Here is a 19,829-nt window from a genome sequence, read left to right as displayed (position 1 = left end):
TTAATGTGAATAATCTGATATTTCAACATGTATACTTTCATTTGCAAAACCTAAAGTGAAAAAAAAAAACTTAAAACGCTGTGTATTTCGGGGCACCTGGGTGGCTCAGTGGGTTAAAGCCTCTGCCTTCGGCTCAGGTCATGATCCCAGGATCCTGGGATCGAGCCCCATATCGGGCTCTCTGCTCAGCGGGGAGCCTGCTTCCTCCTCTCTCTCTGCCTGCCTCTCTGCCTACTTGTGATCTCTGTCTGTCAAATAAAATAAATAAAATCTTAAAAAAAAAAACAAAACACAAACGCTGTGTATTTAGAATAGAAAATAACTATAAAATAAGATTTTTGATAAGTACACAAATTCTAAGACTATAGCTTAAAATATTTTTCTAGAAACATATAGCTACAAAGTTCACTAAACAATATTGTACCCTTTTTTCCTGAATGAACAATTCAGATTCGTTTTAAAATGTGTCAGTGAGGAAACCTAGTTCTAACTAGTCCTAAGAATATCTTTTCTTTTCATAGCCTTCAAAGTCTTTAAGTGTTAGAATTACGTCCAAGTTTCACAGCAACCTTTTAAGGTTTTTTTGTGTATATATATATATATCCCATTTATAAGTAGAGCCTATAATTAAATACATATCTATGTTCAATTATCGGGCTATCAAATAGTTCAAACAGAAAACTTAAGAATAGTAACTCTAGTCTCCTTTCATTTGGTTTTGGGATGCATTATATATTTGCATTCTCCATCTTTTTGCTTTACTGGACTGACACTTAAAAAATAATTTTAAGCCATTAAAAAATAATTCCTTGTAGCAAAAAAGGCAGTAGGATATGATTTATTGTTGGTAAGTTTTCTACAGGCTAATCTAGCAGTCCTAGAACTTTGGCATTGTTAAATTTTCTCTTACACAGCGTTTCTGCATTTATCTTGTTTGAGCTTCACAATAATTCTGTGACATGGGCAGAGCAGAATTTATTGCCTCCATTTTATAGATGAAGGTTACTGAGGCTTAGAAAAGTGACTTGTCCTTTGCCTAGAAACTATATGGTGATCCAAATAGAACTACAAGAACAAATTAAGTTTACTGTAATTTGGTTAGACTAATTTTAAATCTTAAACTGCCTCAAAACATATTCCTAACATAACAAAAAAGAATGATTTGTTACCCTTCCTGTTAAGCCAAGGTATTCTTAGTGGCTTTCAAATGCTACATTACATTTCTAATGTTAAATATAAATACATATGAATCCATTCCTTAAGTAGATGCTTTGAAACCCATTTCCAAATAAATCTTAATGTCAAAAAACCAGGTTTCCTACCACAGTCATAAAAAAAACTAACTATTCAAGGTAAGGCCTATTAACAAGTAGCTAAGTCATAAGAACACTTCACTGTTCACTAGTTCACTGTAAAAGACTGAGGCATATAAAGGTAATGATGACAATGCTGACAGTATTTTCACCTAGCACTTCAACAACTTAGATATGACAAGGACTGGGTTAATTTAATATACCAAATATACCAAATTTTAAATATTCTACAATGTCAAAATTACCACTTCACTGACTTGGTGCTTTGGAAGGAAGGCTGTGTTATCAATCACAGTGTACTCTAAGAGACTGAAGAACCTGCCATTCTCTGGGGAGGAAGAAATTTGGTGTCTGGTTATCCTCTGTCAGAAGTATTGTGAACTCTCCCCAGATCAGCAACTGAAGCAATCCAGCTCCTGTGCACATTTCAGGACCTTCCTTTCTTCATTCAACCCAAAGCCAGCCACAAAAAGTACTTGAAAAGTGGCTAAGTACCTACTTTCAGTGTTTCAACCACCACCCTAAGACGTTCTCTTAGAAGAAATTTTGTTCAGTTACTATTCATTAGCCATGGTATTTATTGGTTTTTTATTTTAGGCACATCTGCTGTTGCTTTGAGTGCTTCTACTGTATAATCCCATTTTAAGAAGAAAAAATACGAGATCACCTAGCTTCCAAAGAACCCCAAGTTGTTGACTCAAATGTAAGCAACTGTCTTATTTACTAGATTCTTCTTTCTTGGAGATAACTGAATTGTTGTATTAATATAGCACATTTACAGTTATCGCCTACTCCTTCATTTGTTTCTTTTTTCTCCTACTATATGAGTTTTGCATAATTCTTAGTTATATCATAGCAAAACAAACCTATGGAACATGTATTAACTCCAAAGTTACCAATATATTTTTAAAAAGTGACCAAAAATATTATGAGTTACACATAATAGCACCCTAGCCGAACTCCTTAAAAATAAAAGTAGAAGTTGTAACATCTCAATTACCCTTAAGTTTTAAAATACCTGAATGTATTATCTTCCCACCCATGGCAAAAAAACAGACCAAATGTTACTATTTCTTCCCAATAACATCTAGTACCCTTTGTTAAAACTCACAAGGTACTCTAAGATTAGCAGGAAATCTTTAGCAGACACAAAAGATGAAAGATGAAACTGCAGCAAGAGAGCATGGCAAATCCAAAAGATCTATTAGTGCATAAATCTACTGGAAAAAAAAAACAACAACAAAAGAGATAGAAAGAATTAACAAGATACAGTAAAAGTTATGTCTTTAAAGCAGTAGATTATAACAGGGTGGGAAATGTTTAATATGTGTCCTCCTGAAAAGCAGTTACCATCTTTTAAATTAAAAAGAAAACCAGCTGGTATATTTTCACAGCATCTAGATTTATTTATGGTATAAAGCCATATAATTGTAATAGTATTACTCCTTTCCCACCCTGGCAGAGAATAAACATGAATTCAGAAGCACAGTGGAGTGAAAAACAAAGAAGAGGAGAGAGAAAAGGCAGCAGAGAAAGACAGAAAAGGTGAATACAGAGCTACAGAAGTGTTTATTGAGCATGCTACAGAGGTAAGCAGAGTACACACAAAAGGAAATTAAACAACCATCAAACCTCCCAACTTTGTTAGAAAATTAATTTTTAATTGTGCCACTTTCAAACTATACTGAATTTTACATTTCTAAAGATGTAAAAACTCAACTAATAGAAAATATACATGACCATTCTGTCTACATAGATAACAGAATCTATGAATCTTGAAACTAAGTACATCAATTTCAAAAAGTATTGGTCATTTAAACAGAATCAACAATTCAGATTGACAAGAACTGTTCAAATTAATTTGACCTGTAGATTCTGAGCCATGTTTTTATTAAAGTCAGATCTATTCCTAAATACAAAATATTTTGAAGATTTATTAAAACTGAATATTACAATGCAAGGTAAATTAAGACTAAAGGCACATAAACTTTGGTCCCACCTGGTTGTCAGTTTTAGAAAACTGCCACAAAATTAATCTTCCTGCAAATTTTCGCAGTACACTTTCTTTATCTTTGAAAAATACATGCACCAGTTCCTGAACTAGCTAGACCAGTCTGCACATGCTCAGAAATCCACAACCATATTCCAAATCTTAATTACAAACTAAGGATGGCAATATATATTTAAATGCACGTAAGTCATGTCAACTTCAAAAACATCTACGAAAAATATTCAGCCACAAACAAGACATTACTTAGTGCTGACATTTATATGATACGTCCCACAAGAGTGTGTACAAAAAGGTTAAGATTCCACAATGCTTTCCACATAGGGCTCAAACTTACAGAAATCACTTTGTTGTCTTAAGAAATTAATACTCTGCATCTTGTTAATTTTAACTAATGCCTACATTCATAACTGAATCTAGACCAGAATTGTGAGATACAAAAGGCCAATGTTTTTTTAAAGCAATAAAGCCTAAGGTAGTAAAAACTAAAAAAAATGCTGCTTTAATTCTTTCAGTATCATGTATCTTATTTGATTAAATAGAAAGAAATGTGACAAGTCAATAATTCAAAATAAGTTCCAAGCAGGAGAAACAAAAACTTAACCTTTTTACACACCCCTGCCTAAACATATTGTAATTCCCATATAACAATGTGCCCTAGACAACCAATTCCTTTTTCCTAGTAAATGCACAATAGCAACACTAGTTTTCCTTTTTAAGGCACGTATGTCAACTAAGTTGAAAAAGGAAAGTATAATTAAACTATAAACTAAAATCATAAACAGACAATAAAAATGGCCTCCCTATAGAACAGATGAAATACAGCAGTTAACAACTCTGCCTTTACGTATGCCATTTCATTTTTATAACCAAGGAATGATAACAGCATGGGGAAAAAAAAAGGAAACAACAACAAAAAAATCAAACTCTGGTCCCCACTTTTCTGAACAGTCAATAGGTGATGACACCAAACAATGTGATATACCCTCGAGCTTCACCTCCCCCTTTTTAAATTGTTGACTTAGAGAAAGACACTCTCAGATGATGGTTTTCACCAAGGTTGTAATTATGAAGATCAATCAAGGCCTGGATAGCTTCTTCCACTGTTGCCATCTGAAGAAGAGCCATTTTGTGATCTCTTCTGAAACAAAATTATGAAATTAGATACTTCATAAAAATTAGGAAGGGCTTACATACTTGAATTTTTACCCATTCTAGAATCAATTTCCATAAACATAAAGGGTAAAAATTACTATGAAGACAGTTTTTAACTTATATGAAGTCACTAATTTAAAGACAAGAAAGCTTGCTTACTGAAAAAACTTAAATGCTTTCACAGTGCCCCCAGTGTTAGCAAACAGTGTTCGCAGATCCTCTTCTGCTACTGAAGGACTAGGAAAACAGGATGGAAAAAAAGGGTAAAGATTAATAATACATTTTATGTTTTACTCTTAAAATGTACTCCCTTAAAAAACTAGAAGTTTCATACTTACGGGATATTGGATAGGTGAAGGGTTGCAGAAGGAGGAAAAATGTTCTGAAAATTTTTGGATCCAGGTTTCTTAAAACGATGCAATGGGGAATTACCAAAATCCTTTGTTAGCCCTTGATCATCAAGTCCCTCTCGAGGTAGTTGTACAGTCTGATGTTTAGACAGAGTAACACGAATAATTTTGCCATACATTTTCTGTCCATTAAGATGGTTCATGGCTGTAAAAAGAAAAAATGCTTATTAAAAAACAAAGTCCAAAAGCAAAAAGAATTCTTTAGAATAGCAGAAATAACTGAATTCTATGATTTTTAAAATAAATCTTAAGTTTACAACAGCCCTTGGTGACAAGATGATTTAAATTTATTTGCACTAGACAAGCATTCAGGCAAAAAAGCCAGTTTTCTGTCATAGGATGAAAATCCTGATTATGAATCTCTCTCTTCCTTGCCAATCCTGCTGATAAGTCATATACTTAGTTGCTGCAGAAGGAAACTTCGTACTCATCTATAACTTTTTCTCCCTTCTGCCCCACAACCTAATTGCCAAGTCCTAGAATACCCTTCTTCCTAATTATCCCTCAATTCATCTCTCTATTCTCCACTTTTCACTGTCAAAATGTTTTGATCTGTATAACTCAGTCTCCTAATTTATCTTCCTGTTGGATTTTTTCTACTTTTCTCCAACCCATTCTATTATACAGCAGCTAGATGAACTCTATAAATTACAAATCTGATGTCATTACCTGCTTAAAATCCTTAAGGTCACACTAGGAAAGGTATAAGCCATATTAAAGAATGAAATCTCCTCAGCCTCTTTGAACATATTTCCTGATGATGTAAAACAATACCCACTACTTTGTTAGTACTGATAATCAAGTGTAAGACAAAACCATCCTACCCCTCATGGAACTTGTGGTTTTTTAGTACTATACTTCTTTGCACTTTAAGCTTCAGCTATATAAAACCTATCTCCTTGACATGCTCGTTTTTCTCACCTTTAGCCCTGTGTGTATGCTGTTCTATGTATAACAATTTCCCAATCATCTAAAATCATCTGAGTCCCGAATTTTCTCACTAGTTCCACTGCATTTCACATACTTTTAATTTTCACTTATAAAATCATTATTCATAGAGATGGTACATAAAACTATTAAAATTAACTTGAATTGCAAAACACTTTTAAAGTTCTATCATTCTGTTGCTTATGATAAAGTGCTATTAGCTTACACAAATGTGTTTTAAGGAATGAATCTAGGGTATAAAGTGGTTTAAAGAAGTAGATTAAGGCTGTTATAAAGAAAGCTATCTTAGTTCAGCTTTGAAAAGTTATGAAAAGACTGCACAAACAGCTGAGTTTTGATATAATGAAGGGCAGAAATAAGAAAACAATAAACTCCTAGGCGCAGTACTTCTACTATGTACCTGTACGAAGAGGAGATGGATGATAAGAGAACTGGGATTTAAATAAAGCAAAATAACCAAAGAGCTAACTCTGGAAGTAGTCAGGTAATGAGAGGTATTCTAGTCAGTAATCTCAAGTGGATGAGGGCTGAAGATGAGGAGTCAAGCATCATGGTTTTTAAGTATTTTTAAAAAAGAAGCTTGTCAAAAACTGAGGCACAATAATAATTATTACACAAAAAGCAGATTACTTGAATTACTAATTTAAGCTGAATCCAGTTTAAATAACAGGATTCTACCTTGAAATCGGTTATAAGAAATATGGGGTAAATGGGCAAAGCAATCAATGATAAAGGAGGAAATGGCCAATGTTGCACAGTGGAAATGGCACTTTCAGTGGAAAATAATCTTTTACTTTTCCCTTAATCTCTGAAGAAGATATTAAAAACAAATTCAAGAGATGGTTAAAAAAAATTTATAGATTTTTATACAGGAGTTTATAAAATGTGGAACTGAAGTTTATCAGTAAGTATCTCCTTTATAATTCAAAGTATTGTTTGTGTTGTCTCTCATTTTTAAAAAAATGAATCTCAACATCTACTTCTCTATTTTATTAACTACTCAAAAACCCAGCTTTTTTTTTTTCTCTCAACTGTCTTTTATACCAATGATTTCTAGTCTTGTCTATTATTATCATCATCTCCTTTCCTTGGGTTTATACCAACATATAAAGTTAACTTCCTGTTAAAACACCACTTTCTTGATCCATTCATCTGTTGATGGACATCTAGGTTCTTTCCATAGTTTGGCTACCGTGGACATCAAGAAGATGTGGTATATATACACAATGAAATACTATGCAGCCATCAAAAGAAATGAAATCTTGCCATTTGCGACAACATGGATGAACTAGAGCGTATCATGCTTAGCGAAATAAGTCAAGCAGAGAAAGACAACTATCATATGATCTCCCTATTATGAGGAAGTGGTGATGCAACATGGGGGCTTAAGTGGGTAGAAGAAGAATCAATGAAACAAGATGGAATTGGGAGGGAGACAAACCATAAGTGACTCTTAATCTCACAAAACAAACTGAGGGTTGCTGGGGGGAGGGGAGTTGGGAGAAGGGGGTGGGATTATGGACACTGGGGAGGGTATGTGCTTTGGTGAGTGCTGTGAAGTGTGTAAACCTGGTGATTCACAGACCTGTACCCCTGGGGATAAAAACAGATGTTTATAAAAAAAAAAAAAAAACCCACCACTTTCACTGTACTATACATATCTACTTTGTATAGTACTTTGAGAAATTCTAAATATATCTTTTTGTTATCAACTCTAAATTGAGCAACAGAGAATAGGGTCTACAGGATACTTACTCTTTGCTTTACTGAAGCCTGCTTTTGTAAATATTCCCATATGCACTTAAAAGACAAATGCATAAATCTATATATGTATAATTCTGTTAAGGTAATTGTGTCATACCACTTGGAAATATTGTTTCATGATATAAGTAGATTTTTTTTATGCTTAGGAAGTAGTATGAGAGAAATACAGAGAATTAAAAGATGGTAGTGTTTAAATGTGAATGAGATTGTTGCAAACCTTAGAGGCCATGTTAAATCACTTGAGACCACAGTTTAAAGATTTGCAAACATTAAGAATTTTTTAAATAAACATTCTACCATGCCTATTTTAGTGTTTTCTTAAATTCGATGTTTTAAGAATAATTTGTATATGTTATCCTTAAATGGTATTCTGTTAAAATTCTTCTACTAAAGTTCAAAGAGTAGTAGCTCCTTCATGTTGTACTCCCAAATAGAGTCCTATGAAAACCAAAAGGAGAACAGTGCCCAGAAATAAAGCATATTAAATTTTTAAAATTCTCACTAATTTTTTTCAATATAAAGGTATTAATGGTGTGAGTAACATATATTTATGGTCATCTACTTTGGAAAAGCAAAATCTAGCAATGAGAAATATATTTACTATTACATATAGTTCAAAAAATACAATTTGTCAAAGCTTTGTTAAAAAGGCCTTAAAAGAAGCAGGCATAAAAGATTTACAAACGCTAAGTACTGTTATGCACTGAATTGTATTCTCCCAAAAGTCATATACTGAAACTCTAATCCTAGAAGACAGGGACTTTGAAAGTTAAATGAGGTCATAAGGATGAGGTCCTCATTCAGTTAGATCAGTGTCCTTATAAGAGGGAGAGAAACCCAGTGAGCTCAAAAGTCCATGTGAGGACACACGAAGAAGTAAGTCAACTGCAAGCCAGGAAGAAAGCCCTTAGAAACAATCTGCTGGCACAAGTTTCTGTTGTTTAAGTCACTCAATCTGTGATATTTTGTTTTAGCAGCCCAAACAAACTAATACAATTATAGTAAAAATTAAAATGCAACTTATATAAAATAGTCCTTATATAAAAAATATCCAGAAGAGTTTGGTTAAATTCTACATCAGGTACTTCTCAACCATGATGCCTATATATCCTTTATATGAAGGGTAATGCCACCCACAGCTCACACAGTGATGGAAAAAATGAAACATCTGAGAAAGCTTTAATGCTTTGTAAAATGTTACTTACAAATGGCCATGACTACCCCTACCAGAGCACAGACATACACACAGCAGAAGAAACATTTATTAGGCAACTAGGACATGATTAGCACTTTTATAAATCTTTCACTGAAGATGGATATCTCCATTTTAAAAAGTAGAGAGCCAGATGTATAGTTTTACATGTTGTCTGAGCTACCATGATAGCTGGTAGGAAATAATGAAATTCAAACTTACTTTTCTATCTGCTACCAAAGGCCAAATATATCACACTGTTCAAGTTTATGAGTTTAACTGGGTGCTAAGAGGAAAAATACATAGCCCTCACATGAAAAATGACAAATTTCAGAATTAACAATGTGAAAACAAGCAACATGAGGCATCATCATCCCTGAATCTCAATGAACAGAATTATAAGAACATGATATTTACAGTCTTAGCTCACTGTGAATATGCAGTTGTATTCCAGATTCATGTGATCTGACTTTGTATATAAAGACAAATGAAACATTAATTATTTACTTAAGTAGAGAATATATGTGTAATTTGACTCAAGTACATTTTAAAATTCCAAAAGGGATTACCAATGGTATATGTGGCACAAGTTTTTCATTTTGTAAAAACCCAGTATCTCTAAAATACATTTTACATGTGACTCTCTCCGTTACTAAGTTTAGACAAATACTTAGAATAATTAAAATCAGGATTCCATAGATTATATGAACACTTAACTTCTATTATAGAGAGTAACCAGGAAAGAAAAATACTAAAGATCTTTAATGTAAGTAGTATCATTATTACTGTTACTGCAATTTTGGACTCCAAACCTTTTTCCATTAGATTGTACTTAAGGATTGGTAAGAGGACAGCAGAATATGCAAACATGTTCATCATGTATAAATACATTAAAATAAGAAAATTAACATGACATTTTGAGCTCAGCTATAAAAAAGAATGATTTTCTACTTCCATAAAGGGGTTTGTTTTTATTAACAGATTCAGATTTAAAGATGTATAGCTAACACACAGTTTAATCTTACCAAGTTGTGATTGGTTTCCATCAGCCATCTGTATCAGAGCACTGTCTTTCTTATTGTATAAAATCTTCACACGCTGCACATCTCCATAAACACCTTTTTTGGAGCCACAGAGAGGTAATCCAAAAATGGAATTAATTTTACATGCAAGTCAGCTGAAGATTATCTTTCTGACATATTAATGAAACATTCAGACATCAACATGATCACTCATTCAAACTCATCATTCTCACAAATGAATAAAGAAGATCAAGATTTTGAACAGTGAATTTTGAAAAGAATAATTTTTGATAAACCCTCAAAGCTATGTGAATGATATTAAATTAAAGACCATGCAAAATAAATCAGCATGCATTAAAACAAATTTTGTGTCTATGGAGAGTTTTAAATAGCAAAGAAAAATAGCAAAAGATTTACTATTCAACTTTAAGCCAAAGTGCTAGCTACAAATAAGAATTAAGGTGAAACAAAAATCAAATCAATAATAAAAGTATAGTGCTAACAATAACATACCGAAGAGGGTAAACAGACTTTGGGGCGTAACCATCTTTAGAAGGAGAGAAGAGCAAGCAGCGTAAGACAAGAAGAGAGAAGAGTCGAGGAAGAGCGGAGATGAACAGATCATCCATAACGAAGGGTGGTTCCCGCAGAATGGTGAGGTGGTCATGGATCATGGTTCAAGGCGGTTAATTGGGGCAAGTTGGTCCGAGGAACATTTGTTCAAGCACAGAAGCATGAACATAGGGAATGGAGACAGGGAATGAAGACAAGGACAAGGAAAATAAAGGATAAGACAGGGAAGGGAATGGGCATTTGGGAAAAGACAAGGAAAGGGAAGGTGAACACACAGGGGAAAGGATGAAATGGGGAAGGGAAACAGCAATGCAGAAGAAAAAAATAAGGAATTGGGGAACAAAAAAAAAATAAAATATAGGTCAGTACATAGGAAATGCAGGAATTTGGTCAGAAAATGGTTGGTTTATGTACTGTACAAGAAAAACTGAGTAAAATGTAGTCATCCAAGACAAATATGGGTAAAGTACATCTATATCAAAGAGTAAATTACAGCATTTCATCTCAACATAGGGAAGGAAAGCATGCACAGGAATTTTAAACTTTGAACTTTAACTGCATAAGCATGGCTGGTTATGAAATGCAGGCAAAATTCTTAAAAGAAAAACAAAGGCACTCTGATTCAAACATTTTAGCATGCAGAACTGTGAATGACAACAGTATTAAATGATAAAATAAGCTTAATGTTCGTATTAACAGAGGCCAATTAAAAATGAAACAAATATTAAAATTGGACATTGTAAATTGATACATTGAGCTTCCCACATTTCATACCAGCTTTCATAGCAATCAAAATAAAATATACCAGACATAAAATGTACAACTAAAGAAAATAACTCAGCAATAAATTTTATTTAACGGGGGAGGGGGGGATAAAGTTGAAAATTATTTTTAGAAGACAATGACTAATAACTGCAAAGAAAAAATTACTAAGAAAGACTGGAAGATTGCCTCGTCAAGATCTTTGGAAGAACCTTCAAAGAAAAATGTATTAGAGTAGTTCACATAAAATAAGATTTAAAAAAATGCAATGACACATAAGCATGAAATGAACAAGCAAATAATTAGAAAAGGCAAAGAACAAAATTGTTTTACAGTTAAATCTGCAAATTAGATCACATTTGCCTTTGAGAACAACAAAAAGAAAAAGCAATACTATAGTACTTCACCATATTTTTCTTAGGAAAAATAGGTAGTTAGGTTAAAAATAATAATAATAATAATAATAATAATAATAATAGTAAATATATATATATAGATAGATAGATATGACTGTCTAAGGAAATATTACCTAAACAAATACATAGATTTTATTCAGAAGTAGAAACATACAGAAAATACTTTGACTAATGAATGTACATAAAAAGAAAGGCAAGTGCAAAATGAAATAAACATGAGAAACTTTCACAAATGAAATGAATTTAAAAAATGAACATTAGAAAATTATTTTACTAACCTCTTCATTTAAATTGCTAACCAACAGGACTGTATTGCCACCAGCTGAGACTCCAGGCATACCCACTCGGCCAGCAGCAGCTGCAGCAGCTGCTGCAGCAGCATTTGGAATAGCCAAAGGACTCAGAGCTCCTGGAACAGCTGCAACAGGAAGCCCTAATTTTAAAATAAAGCATATTTTACGAAACACACACAAGTCGTTTACAAAAACCAATTTAAGCACGATGGCTGCGTGGCTTAGGGCTGACCATTCCAAATGGTTCCTGAAAGTTAATTTTTATAACATTTAGAAAAATGGTTTGCTAATAATGTAGCAGAGAAAATTAACTGGTTTCAATGAAATCATTAAATATTAGGGCTAAGGTACATACCTGTAGTATGCTAAAAAATTAAATACACAATATTCCATTTCCTATGGAAAAGCAAACAAAGCATAAAGAATATGATATTTCTAAGTCAGAAACCTGAAAAATTCACTTCCATGGTTTATACCGAGTAGGCACATCTAAAATAAATATCTTCAACAATAACTCAACATACTATACAAATGCTATCTTCTTCATAAATTCACATGTGATTACAGCTTATGAAACAAATATAGTAAGTTCTTCAGTTCTTGGGGACATATCACCCGGAACATCATTATTTAATTCATTCAAATGACCTAAAGAAAAACTTCCCAAAGTTTATTTGCCTTAATTTCACACTCAAGTAGTTATAATGAACACAACAAATTTCTCAAACACATTTCCCCAGTCTGTTAATACACAAGCTTTCTCTTTCTTCCTATCTTTAGCCTACCAGTTTTAACATTTCATTATTTCTGTTGCTCTACTTTCCAGTCTTACTGTTGTTCTAGCATCTTTAAGATACTTCATTTATTCTAGAGAGAATTTTGTCTCAACCTTTTTTATCCACATTGTAATTAATAAACCACAAATCCTTCCCTCCCTTCAATTCTTAGATGCCAGTTTATATCTCAATAAATACTAGTTCACTAATCAATTATTTTTCTCCTTCCCATGAAAAAGGAAACATCCAACCTACGTGAAGTTAATGCATGACATACCTGGATAGACATGGCCCTGAGTACTGCTGTCCCGTTAAGTTCATGTTTTATTTCTTCTTTTCTCTTTCCACCAGCCTTCTTGTATATGTCATAAGGATGTGCTGTCGCCTTTGGTTTCAGATCTCTTTAATATTTTAGCCAAGTTTTTTTAAAATCTTTTTACTTTATAGAAACTATGATTTCACTGACAGTCTGAAGGGTTAAGATTCACAATTCCTAATCTCTTCAGTTCCTACAAATTTTTCCCTCCAATTTCTTTTTATTTTTTCTCTCTAAGCAGTTCAACAGTGGAATAATACTTTTTTTTTTCCAATCTTTTTGTGGATGAGTTTTAATGCCTTTTGCCCACTTTTCCAGATTCCCCTTTTTTCTTATTTCTCCATTTTCTTTTTTAGATTTTACTCTGTTATGGAAATTATCCAACATTAAAGAGAGAGACCGAGAGAGACACACGCTAGAATAACAAACCCCACATACCCATCACACTGGTTTATCAAGTATTAACTCATGGCACTCATGGCCAATCTTGTTCCATCCATTCATCCATTTTATGTATTTATTATTTATTCTTTCATCCTTTTTATTTTAAAAGTAAATTCCAGAAAATATTTAAAATAAAAACTTATGTCGTTAGTAGTCTTTGATGCCTTTTTGGATTCACTAGTGTGAATCTTTGTAACCAACTATTCTACAGCATGTCGAACTTCCCCATTTTAAATACTGTAGTTCTCATTATACCTTACAGGTTGCTTCCATTTAACATTCAATGTATATCTTAATTTGCTGCCAATGACAAGTATACAGATATATTACCAATTCTTACACATACACTCACTGTAATTTTGTTTTTGAACACTCTTAGAAAATGACCCCTCCCCCTCCTCTTTTAATTATCATTTCTTGAAAGTATTTTTCAGATAGTTGTGGCTGAATGAATGTACATAGCATTCAACTTAAGTCGGTAACACAATTATTCAATAGTGGCAGAAACTCTAGAGGTAGGCATTGCATTGTCAAGTCATTCCCTTGTTTCCCTGTGTTTCATTGGCTACTCTTCAGTAGAAAAAATAACTTAAAATTCTGTTAAATTCCTTGGTCTTAATGGGATCCAGTCAGTGGCCTAAGATAAATACCAGCAACAATACATGGCGTGCAGAAGAAAAAAGTTCGGTATTAATTCTCAAATTTCGTTAAGAATAAAATATTTTTTAAAAATCCATCAAAGACACCTAAGCAGCTCTTCTCCACAACCAAAAATTAAATCAGTTTAATTTCTGGTTTCATTTCCAACTCTACCAAACACTTTTTAGGTCTTCCTAACCCAAAATAATTTACTGAACTAATTATAATTAGATACCAAAATTAATATTAAAAATTCCTAAATCCCTAACATTTTCCCCTGTAAATCTCTTGACTCTTACCACCGTCTTCTGTTTATTAAAACAATCCTATTTATCTAATAGAATTGTCTTCAACTTTGTATCCCCACACTGAAAAAGTTCTCAATCTTTTAGGTCTCAGGACCTCTTTACACTCTTAGAAATTACTGAGGAACACAAAGACCTTTTGTTTGAGTTATATCAATTGACACATCAGAAATAAAAACCAAGAACTGTTTTAAAAAGAACAAGAACACATACAAGAACACATGATCATATATTCTATTAGCCTTCAGAGAAATGTATGCTAGGTGAGAGTAAGAGTCAAAAGACAAATAATATTTTGGTATTATCATGAATATAGTTTTGATTTTGCTAAGAGTCTGAGAGATCTCCAGATATTCCGTGAACCACTGCCATGTATACTTCATATGATGTTTTATTCATATGTGGTTCTGAAGAAATACAAGAGAATTAAAAAGATACATTTATTCATTTCAAAGAAAATGCTGTAATAGAGTTAGGGTATATTAAAAAAAAAAAAAAAAGAAAAAGAAAAAGAAAAAAGAATGCGAGACACACAGACAGATTACAAACTACTGACACTTCCAGAATTAAGTTCCAAGTCATCTATTACTCGTCTTTCCCTGTGGACATTTCAAGGAAAATTATTAATTCATGAAATATAAAATACCAATCTACCTAAATTTGACATATCAATCTAAACAAGACAGTCTAAGCTTAATACTTCATTTTTGCAGAAAGCTTCTGAAATACATCTCTACAATGTCAATATACAATAATCTCATGAAAATTTCACCAAAATATTCAAAGGTGACAGAAAATATTTTCAAAGAATCTTTAAATATTCAAGACAATTGTTTTTTGAAATACATTTTCTGTTGAAATTTGGGTTTCATAATGAAGATAGGTAACTTGGAGGCACAGTATTTTTTAGAACATTAAGATTTATGGAACAACGATCACTGAAGACTTAAGAAAGAACCGAAATTAATCTAAAATATTAACTAAAAATTAAAAGTCCAGGCTGGAATCCTTTTTAGTGTGACAGACTGCAAGACTTTTTTTTAAATGCCACCTTTAATTAAACAACACTGCACTATAGTAACAGTAAGACTGCAAATTTTCTAGTGAGAAAATGGGCTCAAAGGAGATACAATTTACCTCCTTCCTATAAAGAGATAATGTGAAGCTTAGCAAAAAGTGAAATGTTAACTGTGAGAGCCCCACTGTTGTTACTACAATCCAAATGCTACTTCAATGTCTCCCCACTTTTTCATTTATTATCATGGCCACTGTGCTAGTATGTCAGGTTATGATATATTCTTCTACCAAGTCTTTTTTTTTTTTTATTTTAGGATGCCCAGAGTATGGTGTAAGAGTACTTTAAGAGATTAGGGCAGTCATTGTCCTTGATGCAATTAGCATGTACTTTTCTTCCACTATTTCCTCCCCCAGGCTGAAAACTTAGAAAAGCTATTTAAGCCATCTTTACACAGTTCTAAATCCCTGGAATTAGTCTTCAGTTTTTACTGGACTTTTAAACCTCTAATGAACGATTCCACAATTTCTCTCAGTATGCTCTTTTTTTAAAAATTACTATCAGAAAATTTTTTTAAAACTTAGGTTTAACCTAAATGTTTCCTACAACAAAAACAACCTACAAAATATTTCATAATGCACTATTTATACCATAATGGTAAATTCTGAAAAATTCTGTATTGTATTTTTCATATTAACTCCTAGCTATTAAGTCAATAAACTTACCATCTTCCCTTTGTAAAAACTGTTTAAAGCATATTACATACACTGGCTCCAATAAAATTATTTTTAGCTCTAATTTTAATGATTTACATTTTAGCTAAGACATCAGGTATGCTGGAAAAAAATAATTAATGCATTTTGATGATGAGAGATTAAAAACGCCTATTCTACTTCCAGGATTGTTAGAACAATAAAATAATGTTGAAGAGCTTCATAAACTGCTATACAAAGGTATCACAGGGTTAATTTTCCATGTGAAATGATCTTCATTAGGTGGGCCATCCAGCCATTTTGAGTAATTCAGCAAGTTTATAAATTTCTCATTTTAGTTCTGACACATTATTATTACTAACCCTTCCTTCACGGAAATGGATGAACACACAGCCATGTATATGATATGAAGTCCAGTGGGATGAAGTGATTTAACTTACTTATCCCTCATTCCTTAAGGTCACATAAACATTTTTCTCAGAAGAATTAAAGAATGAAACTCTTTGTTAACTTACTTTAAACCATTTACAAGTTTATCTATGACTTTAAATAAAGTTTATATTTTAGATTTACAGAAAAACTGAAGATTCTACAGAGTTCCTATATAACCTGGGTACTTCCTATTCCCTCTATTATTAACATCTTACATTAGCATAGTATAGTTGCTCCAATTAATCAGCCAAAACTGATATATTATTATTAACTAAAGCCCATACTTCATCAGATTTATTTGGTGTGCATCTAATATCCTTTTTTGTTCCAGGATCCCATATTACATTTAGTCATGTCTCCTTCAAAAATGACAAACACTATTCTTTCCTGAAACAATCCACTCCTCCTCTTCTACCACCTTCCTTTCAATTCCTTATTTTGTCTGCTGGAATCCATCCTCCTCTATCATTAACAATTGCATTTTTATTCAATGTGTTCCTTAGGGAAACTTTCTAATTAAAAGCTTGCTTTATCCCAATGAAACTTTTCTTATAACTCTCTTGAAAAGTCATTTTTATCTCCCTAAACCCTTCCCCAAAGGAAGGAAAAAGAATGCATTATTCATCATTCTACCCTAACACCCAATGTTGCTTTCATAACTGCAGTTCTACCACCATCAATTAAGACAGATTCTGCATCCAATCATTTCTCATCAAAACAACCATCAGGCCACTAGAACATTTTCTCTCATCACAGAAAGACTTCAGCACCTGGCTTTATTTCCTCCTTCTCTCCCAGCCCATCATCATCTTGTGATAGGTCACACACCCTTAGTCCATAATTTCTTTAAAACTTCTACTCTGACAATTTTTACTACATTAATCCATTTAGCAACTTCTCTTGCCACATCTTTGATTTTTCTTTCTCTTTTTTGTCACCATTCATTTCTAGTATTTAAAATCCCCTTTCCTGACTTTATTCTTCCATCTTAATTCTCCTACTACATACAATTACTGAACCCACTTTTTGGCCTCTATGTTGACTAGTTCCCTTTCTATTTTTCCTTGGCTTGATTTTACAGTATAGCCCAAGTATTTTTTTTTTTTTTTAAGTGTTCTTCAGTGCCAGACATGGATAAATCCAATCTTGTATTCTAGCTAAACTTTCATCGGGGTTAAGTACTAGAGTGAAAACATTTCAATTTTAGTGTATGTGCTGCCCAAGTGAGCACTAGAGTGAAAAAACACATACAACACCCCAAAATTTATTCCACAAACATTTTGGTATTTAACACTAGCTGATATCCAAGTCTATTTTCAGGTCCCCTATAAATCCACCAGACTCAACTGCCACATCCTACTCTCAATCTTGTTATGTTCAGAAAGTCTAAGAATGAGATCAGAATTTCAAGTTTTGGGGCATCTGGGTGGCTCAGTGGGTTAAAGCCTCTGCCTTTGGCTCAGGTCATGATCCCAGTTCCTAGGATTAAGCCCCACATAGGGCTCTCTGCTAAGCCTGCTTCCCTTCCTCTCTCTCTGGCCTGCCTTTCTGTCATCTCTGTCAAATAAATAAATATAAACTTAAAAAAAAAAAAAGAATTTTAAGTTTCTCAACCAACTTAAAAAGTACTCCCTTCTTTAATCTGTTTCCCCTTTCTCCCTTTCTTCATAAAACCAAAGAATGGTGATTAGAAAGAATATGGATTACACAGCTGATAACTTCAGATCTGGCCCCCACTCCACCCTTGCATTTCCCCCGACAATTCTATGTGAGCTTGATAATAATCCCTTCTAGTTCTCAGGATGATCCTAAGCAAGCAAGTACTTTTCTATTTTTTTAGGCTCCAGCATTTAAACTATACTCTAGAACCAATCCTCTACAATCAGTTCTAGGACTTGTGCTAGCCTTAAAAACAAATACTAGGGGTGCCTGGATGGCACAGTTGGTTAAGCATCCAACTCTTGGTTTTGGCTCAGGTCATGATCTCAGGGTCTTGAGATCAACCCGTGTCAGGCTCCGCACTTAACATGGAGTCTGCTTAAGATTCTCTCTTCCTCCTCTCTACCCCCTCCCATTCATGTTCTCTAAAATAAATAAATCTTCAAAAAACAATCCACAAAAAAAACAAATACTAGTTTATAAATTGAGCATTCATCGTATGCCCAGCACTATACAAACTGCACTTATTAATACACTTAATCTTCACAATGGCCTTGCAACACTGTTATTATATCCATTACAAATATGGAGGTCAAGACAGTGAAGCTGAGACAGATTTTGAACTCAGGACATCTGGATTTGGAGCCCCTATGATTATATATAGTTCCTCGGTGCAAACACATCCCCTCCCACCCTGCTTTACTCCTCAACTACCAGTCCATTTCTTTTTCCTTTTTAATAGCACACTTCTTCAAAGAAGAATAAATGCTTTCTTATCACATTTCTATCCTTAATCCATTTTAATTTGATTTATACCCACCCCTCATGAATAACCTTATGGGAACTACTGAACAGGAACTTCAAATTTTAATCCTATTTATTTCATCCCACAAGTTCTTGCTTATTTTTCCCCCACAATATAAATGGGCACTGCTCAAGTCTCAATTTTAATTTCAAGCCATTAATCCTCTTGCCCTCTTATACCTGAAGAATCTTAAGCCAAGCTTTTAAAATATCACACATCTGTTCTCCCAATTCACAAGTTCATGGAACTACTGTCCAAGTTGTAGGCAGAATTTCCTACTGTCTAGTGGACTTCTCCCCTAGTTTAATTTTTTATTGACATATCAATATTGATATTGACATATCAATAAAATGTCAAGTACTATTCTTTTATGTTTACTTTTTTCCATATGTGGTTTTCATTCACATTTCATGTCCCTGGATTAGACTCACAACGGTATCTTACTTAGAGTCTCCAGTCTCCAATATGGCTTATTGATAACTGAATGCTTGTCACTCTCTAAACATGATATATATTTTATCACATCTGCTCATGCTCTTTTTTTTATTCAAAACCAAATCAAATGGCCTTTGGCCCATTAAACCCTCCCAACTTCTCCTTCAGATAATGAATCTCATCATGCATTTCATTATGCTCAAATACCACACCAACTCTATTACAGATTTCACTTTGCCTCACATTAGAGCTATTCATTTGTTTGCTGCCTCCACCAGATTGTAAACCAGATTACAGAACAGAAACCCTGTAATTCTTCTGAATTCTGGCAGTGCCTAAGATAGTGCTAAAATGAATGCTGAATAATTCAATAAATGAATTAACCAGGATGCCACTGAGGTGAGGCAGAATCCTATCAGGGATATGAAATACTC

General features: G+C 33.3%; 1 protein-coding gene across 4 annotated transcripts in view; it reads right to left on the bottom strand.

Annotated features, from left to right (window-relative positions):
* Positions 1 to 2,863: 2,863 nt before the first annotated feature.
* The window catches only part of PTBP2 (polypyrimidine tract binding protein 2), an 86,642-nt gene continuing 69,676 nt past the window's right edge, over positions 2,864 to 19,829 (bottom strand). Inside the window, exons 9-14 of one of the 4 annotated variants that reach the window (XM_059135197.1) lie at positions 11,842 to 11,996; positions 10,326 to 10,359; positions 9,816 to 9,908; positions 4,815 to 5,031; positions 4,636 to 4,713; positions 2,864 to 4,462 (exon numbers count right to left, since the gene is read on the bottom strand). In XM_059135197.1, coding sequence (XP_058991180.1) covers positions 4,330 to 4,462; positions 4,636 to 4,713; positions 4,815 to 5,031; positions 9,816 to 9,908; positions 10,326 to 10,359; positions 11,842 to 11,996 — 710 coding nt within the window. In that variant the 3' untranslated portion in view covers positions 2,864 to 4,329. The remainder of the gene's footprint in view (positions 4,463 to 4,635; positions 4,714 to 4,814; positions 5,032 to 9,815; positions 9,909 to 10,325; positions 10,360 to 11,841; positions 11,997 to 19,829) is intronic. The other 3 variants (XM_059135194.1, XM_059135195.1, XM_059135196.1) reach the window with 3 other exon arrangements.

The sequence above is a fragment of the Mustela lutreola genome, chromosome 10 (assembly GCF_030435805.1).
Source record: "Mustela lutreola isolate mMusLut2 chromosome 10, mMusLut2.pri, whole genome shotgun sequence".
Taxonomy (NCBI): domain Eukaryota; kingdom Metazoa; phylum Chordata; class Mammalia; order Carnivora; family Mustelidae; genus Mustela; species Mustela lutreola.
The sequence above is the reverse complement of the archived record's forward strand: the minus strand, read 5'-3'. Positions and strand labels throughout refer to the sequence as shown.